This window comes from Cajanus cajan, chromosome 5, assembly GCF_000230855.2.
Source record: "Cajanus cajan strain Asha chromosome 5, NIPB_CcT2T_4, whole genome shotgun sequence".
In the NCBI taxonomy this organism is placed as follows: domain Eukaryota; kingdom Viridiplantae; phylum Streptophyta; class Magnoliopsida; order Fabales; family Fabaceae; genus Cajanus; species Cajanus cajan.
In genome coordinates, this window is record NC_138521.1 from 52298229 (window position 1) to 52305659 (window position 7431).

The 7431-nt window shown below is 36.5% G+C and overlaps 1 protein-coding gene across 1 annotated transcript; it reads right to left on the reverse strand.

The window, feature by feature from the left end:
- Positions 1–421: 421 nt before the first annotated feature.
- LOC109807861 (protein phosphatase 2C 29) lies at positions 422–6005 on the reverse strand. Its single transcript, XM_083075346.1, has 4 exons — positions 4030–6005; positions 3644–3757; positions 2243–2507; positions 422–1126 (listed from the first exon to the last, which is right to left on the reverse strand). The coding sequence occupies exons 1-4, from the start codon at positions 5665–5667 to the stop codon at positions 1002–1004; spliced, it is 2142 nt and encodes a 713-aa protein (XP_082931472.1). The 5' UTR covers positions 5668–6005; the 3' UTR covers positions 422–1001.
- Positions 6006–7431: the final 1426 nt, after the last annotated feature.

Sequence of the window (7431 nt, forward strand, 5' to 3'; positions counted from 1 at the left end):
TTTTTAATATTTTAATGACATTAAATATAAAATTAAAATTATTTCTAATATAATTTTTTTAATTTTTTAAAAAATTTATAAATATCCATAAATATTCGTAAGTATTCAAGAAATTCATAAATACTCACTTAATAAATACTTGCACAAATAGGTATGGAACTAACTTTCACCCCACAAGGCAGTAACGAATTTACTGTTACCCGCCATAAGCCCATTGCCATTCCTATTGTTAACGATGTTAAAATTCATTGCAATTAGTTTCCGAAAAGACGGTCTATTTCTGAGTTGTGTAATGAATCACATACAAATATTAATTAACAATTAATGTATGAATTCTTCGCGATTATTTTACAAAGTGTAATCGCTTTCATTCTGCAATGCACTGGTCTGAGTAAGAGATCTCTAATTCGGAATAATCATGTTAATTCGCAATGGTGGACATCCACTCTCCGTTAATGATCGTCATTTCTGACTAAGGACTGAAAGAGTTCAATGAGTACACTTGCCTAGTATCCCCGCCCATATACACCCATGTTTTCTAGGCTGTGCCCGAGAAAGAAAAGAAAAGAAAAATGAAAATAAATGGAAAGGGCATTGGCTTTGCAAAATTTGTATCATTTTTCATCTCTATAGATGCAAAAAAAAAAAGGGAAGAGGGAATAGTGCTGTGAATGGAAAAAGAACAGAGGCTTTACGTTTACTTTTGTTTTGACTCCTCAACAGTATTCCCAAAGGCCCATCTGCAATACCTGTTCTTAGCTCATACCAAATTGACTTTGGCTTTCTTTAATTCTCGATAGAGCTAGAGAGCGGTAGCCTTTTGCCAGTAAAATCTGAGATTCCTCAGTTGATAATTTTTAATGCTGTAAGATCGCGAAAAACACAGCCAGACCCATGAAAAATGGATCGGCTTTGAAACATCGGCATTGGCTTCATGGCACACTCAGGTACAAAAATGTTATCACATGCATAGAGCCAACAGCATGTTGAAGGTCATTGTCTCATGGATACTTCCCTGAAGATTTCCAGATTCTCCCTTCAAGTGATATCACCATGACAGTAACATCATCATGATACTTCCTCCGGTCTCCTTGTGGGATATCCAGCAATTCATGAAAATCCATTCCTGCCACATCAATCCAAAATCACCACTCTAAATGTGGGCGGTGTATACATAATAGTTGGCAAGCCAAAATATTATCCCCAACCCCAGGCAGGTTGAAAAGTGAAAAACACCTTACTAGCATTAAAAGTATTTCAAAATAAGCTTTATCCAAATAAAGAACTTAACAAAACTATACAAACAAAAGCAGCCAGACACGGAAACCCACCTGAATTTAAAGTTAATACCTCAGCCTAACACTGAAATCATATGAAAAACAAAGGAGAATGACAAAGCTGGATATTAACTTAAATAGTCCTTTCGAAATTGACTGTAAAACTCATTGAGGAAAGAATTTATAAGTCCACAAAAGAGATGAGATTTTTATGAGTGAAATATATAACTATGAAAGAGCTGTCACCTTTCTAAACAAGGGAAATGACGTAGTAGATGTGCTAAAGCTACAAACTATTAAGGCAGTGGACAAGACGCTCCAGAGAAAGGAAAATATTAACATAATATAGACAAGGAGTACTACCAACACACTCTTCATGATATACCCTCTCTTAGTTAGATTTATTGAAAATCACAAAATCAGGAGAGAGGAACATATAATAGGGTATGAGATCTACCAACTTTGTATTTTTAAATATATTTTAACTAATTAAAGTGTGTATTAAAAAGAGTGACTGTGTTCCTAGCATTTCTCTAATATACCAAAAAGACGACATATTTCTCTTGGGCACATAACATTTTTAATAGAAAATCTTAAGAAAAAGAAGAAATAATTACAGATCTCCCAACACCAAATGTGTGTGTGAGCAGGAGGGGATTCAAATCCGTCAAAATGTATAACTCTCCAAGCTTTACTCTTTTACTTCTGAAAATTTATCATCAGTTTGTTCTTCAAGAAAAATCTAGTTAAAACATATCTTCAAAAAAATAGAGAGAGATATGAGTTCATATATGAACATTACGAAGACAAAAAGCTTTTAAATTAATTCACGCATGAAAACAATTACTAATTATATTCACTTTGCTTGCCCCTTTTGTCACTCAACAAATTGCACTTTGCAGATTGCACATGTCTAACAAGATTGCAAAACAAGAAAGATGCACAAGGTCAGAAGATTCATTTACCAGCCTTCTTAGCAGCACGGAGGAGCACCTCTTCTATTAAATGTTGGGCTGGATCTCCTTCTGGAAATTTTTCCATGAAGCTCTCAACATGAGAAACCACTTCTTCATTGTTTAGATATTGATATAAACCATCAGATGAGAGGATCATGAACTGATCTCTCTGGCCTAATCTATGGTGACGTAGTGAAGGAGAGCAGGATATATATGGAGCAGTGCCAATATATTCATTACGAAACATCTCTAGTACTGCATCATTCCACTTCGGCTATGGAAAAATTCAATTCATACAATCATATTAGAATACATTTATGTCAAATATTTGAGAAAAATATAAACAATCAGGCATCTAATTTTGTATGTAGGTGACAATCAGCACATGCAGCAGTATCATAAGCATAACAAATGTGAGTTTGACGACAAACAAATTATTTTAATGCAATAATGAATGTCAATGTCAGCATGTTCTCCCAACAATTGGCTTTACTAACTCTTACACGTCTTCCCAATTTTATCAATCAGGAGTGTATTGCAAGACTGGGGTCTAATTGCATGTTGAGATTAGATTATTTTAGAAGAAAAAATCCCTTTTATTTTTTGTAGCTTCCTTATCTTAGATAGCTCTAGAGGGAACAAGAAAGTGTTCAATTCTCCTAAAATAAATAGTTTCAAAACACACTATAAATGGTTGGACACTTTAGCTTACATCCTATACAGCTCATCATAGAGTATTACAGACTTATAGAATAAAAGGAAAACTTTTAAAATAAACTAAATTAACATGACAAGTTTTGCAATTTTACCATTTCATTTATGGTTAAGTATGCGATAGTGTTTTAAATTGTGAAAGATAATTCTATTTGTCACATTAACTAATATGATATTCATGTTTGACACACAAAAATTTAACGATAAAAACACGAATGGATCATGAACAATAAGATGCTTGTGCTCATGAATATAAATAGGTAAAAATACACATCAGAGTATCTATGCATACAAATATGTTCATGGCTTCAGGCATCTGTTTAAATACTCATTTATTTGTATATATGTATTTACAAAGCTTATATTTGTATCAAGTGACAACCTAAGGGGTGAGAAAAGTTGATCTTTACCATACAAGGATGAATTTCCTTGAACCTAATCTTGATCATCAATATACACTTCCTAAGCACACAAACACACTCTTTGCCTGAACAAAGGATGCCACTAAGCAAGATGAATAATAAATAATCTTCATTTGTATTTAACGAAGAATCAATGTGAAATATCATTCCATGATAACACGAACCATTAAAAACACTGATATATTTTTCTCTCTGATGGAAGTAGAAAATGGTTCAGAAGAACACTTAAAACATTGTATGAATATTAAAAAATAGGGGGTATTTTAAAAGATACCTGTTTCAAAAATCCTGCCCCAAATGCTCTTGTGACCTTAAGGCGACCTTTAACTCTATCATTGACTATGCATTGAGTATCATCAGGATGCTCATTTTTAATCCTAATGATTTCCTGCAAAACAATAAGCTCCACTTTTTAGACAACTCATATCACATGACTGAAGAAAAAGGAAACAAATACTAAAACATGAACACCAAATAATCATAAAGCAAATAATCTAACCTCTTGAAGACATGATTATTACTCAATAATGCATGTTACCAAATCTAAAACATCAACGGCCACTTGATATAAAACATCCAAACTCAACAGTAGTGTAGCAAGTAGAAACTAGAGAGAATTTAATTTCACCTAAAAGTCAAACAATTCAAAATCAAACTCACTTCTTCAATGCTGGTGCTGTGGTCGGTAGACAGCTGCAATGCCACCAACCTCATTTGTTGAGCAGGTCCCTCACTCCCCAACTTGAGCGCCCTCCCACTTTGACCCAAACCCAAGGACTCCTCAACAATGCTCGCGGCACCACCACCGGACTCAACACCAACACCCACACCAACAACACCCTTGCTCCCAGATTCCACACTGGAATCAACCTCCTTGGGTTCATAGTGTGCAACAATCGCCCGACTATCCCCAACATTCATCACATACACATCCTCATCCCTCATCAAAACAACCAACAAACAGGAACCCATCAAAGCAAGCTCCGGATTCGTCTCCAGAAGCTTATCCGTCATATCCAAATAAGCATGCTCCGTCTCCTGAAGCGCCCGAGACAAAGCACTCAAAACCAGCCCATGATCCACAGGTCCCACTTTCTGCTTCCTCCCACAAATCTTCTCCACATTATTCTCCTTCTCCTTCTCTTTCTCTTTCTCTTTCTCCTCATTCCGTAAATTCCACGGCCTCTCATGACCTTCCTTCTGCTTCGACAACCCCTGCTTCAACTTCGACAGCAACAACCACCTCCTACTCACAGCAGACCCCGCATTGGCGTTGTTAACACTAAGAGCATCGTCCACGGAAAACGCGAACCTATCCGAACCCGAAAGGTCAAGCCCATCTTCAGCGAGAAGCTCCCAAAGCCTACGCCGTTTACTCTCCGTCCCTTTCACTTCCACCTCATCGGTTTTCACAGGCTCCTCTTCCGCTTCCCAGAACAAACCCTGAAGCTCGCCGTGCACGGCGCGGTAGAGGTGCCCCATCAGAAACTCCGGCGCGTCGGGGCCATTGAAACCGTCGTAAATCCCAACAAACAACCACCCCTGCTCCTCCGACACCACCACGTGAACACGATCCTCGCCAGCCTTCCCCAACGCCCACTGCACATTGCTCTCACTCGGCGGCGCAGGCGGAAGCCCTTCCTTCCTCGCGGCGAAGTTCAACACCGGCACCACCCACGGCCGCTTCTTCTCCGGCGCGTTCCGGTTGAACGCTTTCCTAAACCCCGAAATCACCTTCTTCTTGGCGCTCTTCTTCCCGTAGAGCCCGCCGAGAGGAGCGGAGAACGGAACCTCTCCGCCGCCGCCGCCGCCGTCGGAGGCGGCGGCGGCGGCTGGGAGAGGACCGGAGACTGCGTTGGACTCAATTGGTCCGGAGAGGAAGAAACCGCTGACCTCGGAAGGCTCGCCGCCTCGGGGAACAGGCTGGAGCGGGAGGGCGTAAAACGACGGCGTACTTTCGAAGCCAGTGACGAGGTTGGGCTTGGTGGCGTCGTGGTCGGAGTGGATGACGGCGGTGGGGATGGAGCTGTTGGCGCTGACGGAGGCTCCGGAAATGGATTTAAAGGCGGTCTCGTGAAAGTCGGGTCGGGTGGGAGGGTGGTGCGTTGGGGAGAAGCGGAGGGAGGTGGAGGGAGAGAGGAAGCGATCGGAGTGAGTGGGAGAGAGGAAGCGGGCGGAGGATCTGACGTAGCAGAAGGAGTGGCCTAGGGTTTCGTCCAATGGCTCGGTGGCAGTGAATATGAGCTCCGGTTCGTTCCTCCGGTAGCACCAACACAGTGTTGAAACTCCGCTTCCCATCACATTTCACTTGCCCTCTCTCTCTCTGCCCCCAACCCCAACCCCCACAAAAAATTAAATAAGTGAACCAAATAAATGAGGGAAAAAGAAAAAATGGGTGATGTTTTGTTTGTCCTTTGTGTTAGCGTGTCAAGTTGTTGGGTTGGGTCTCATATCAGTTGACGGTTACGTCTGGAAAAACATGAACGCTCCTCTGGGTCTGGGGTAAGAGTATTTAAAAGCTTAAATTTTCTCTCCAACTAGAACCTGCTTTGGTTTTGAATTTCGATCAGCATGAGAACCGAGGTTATTAATTTATTATTAGGAGTCGTCGTGGACTAAACTAAAGGTTAGAGGATGGTGGATGAAGTCTTTGCCTCGTGCCCGTATTAGTTTTGGACTTCTTATTGGTTTCATCTTTCAAGGTAAGATTCAAATTAGATGAAGGACTCTGCTTAGTGTTTACCAAACCACTTTTCATATCCACTGCTTCGCTTTGGTTAACTAAATTTTTCTAAGATGCTAAATTTTCTAAATCTTTAATACCTACTAATAGTAATCTTATAGTATTATTTCAATTATTATATTACGTATGCTATTTCTTTTTTTTTTTTTCTTTACAATAAAATATTTTTTTAAGTAAACAATAAGAGTTCAAAGTTAATTCAAATTTTTAAAATTATAACTGTCTTAAAGGATAATTTTGTTTACAAAATATAAATAGCATAATTCTGAAATGTTAAATTTGGTGCAGTTACGTTCAGGAAAATGGTTGAGGACTAGATTTCCTTCTTTTAATTATGATTTCTTTTCTTGGTCTAATTCTTCTAGTGTCTATCTTTTTTAATATTGCACATTAGATGTCAACTTTCTGGAATATGAGAAACTTATTGGATATAAACTAATTAAGTCGCATATTTTGGGAGTTTTCTGGGTTGACATGGATTGTATTAACTTTTTATATATTTTTTAAAAATACTTTTATGTATATAGGTTAGAATATCCTTTGTGCTCTTGTTAATTCTATTTTACTTACCAAAAAATATATAAACATATATTTGTTATTTTATATTTATCGATTAATTTTACGGTTAATGCTGTTAAGTATTTCTAATATAATAAACTAATTCTATTTTAACAGGAGTTTGATTTTTATAGATTTTTCATGTAATTTTTTAACATGATTAATTGAAGGGTATATTGGATTTGAGGTTTTATAAGATTTTGTAGTTCACAAATTTTTTTGTGGATTTAGAAAACTTTGTAGGAATTTAATAATTTTTAATATTTTTTAAAAGACTTTATAAGAATGTAATGACTTTTAAATTTCTTTTAAAAGACTTTTTCAATCAACATTTTGCAATATGAATTTTAATGGATTTGCATCTCAATAATTTATAAGATTTGAAAAAAAATTATTAGATTTGGAAAGATAATAGAAATTTTAAAAAAAAATGTAACATAAATGACAAAGTTTGAATAAAGAAAATAAAAATCAATAAATTTTTCAAACTTTTAATAATAATTGATTCTGCTTTCATGTCATTTTAAATAACATTTCTTTACATACAACCCTCTATATATTTATATTTTCTTATTCATACTATTGGATTTGAAAAACATATTCAAATTTATGATATTCATTAACCGATAGAATTATCAAAATATTTTTAATATATATTTAAAATTTTGATATTTCAATATTAAATTTTATTGAAAATAAAAAATTTACCAAATTTTAATAATTTAAAATTTTTAACATATATAATATTTAATAATTCAAAA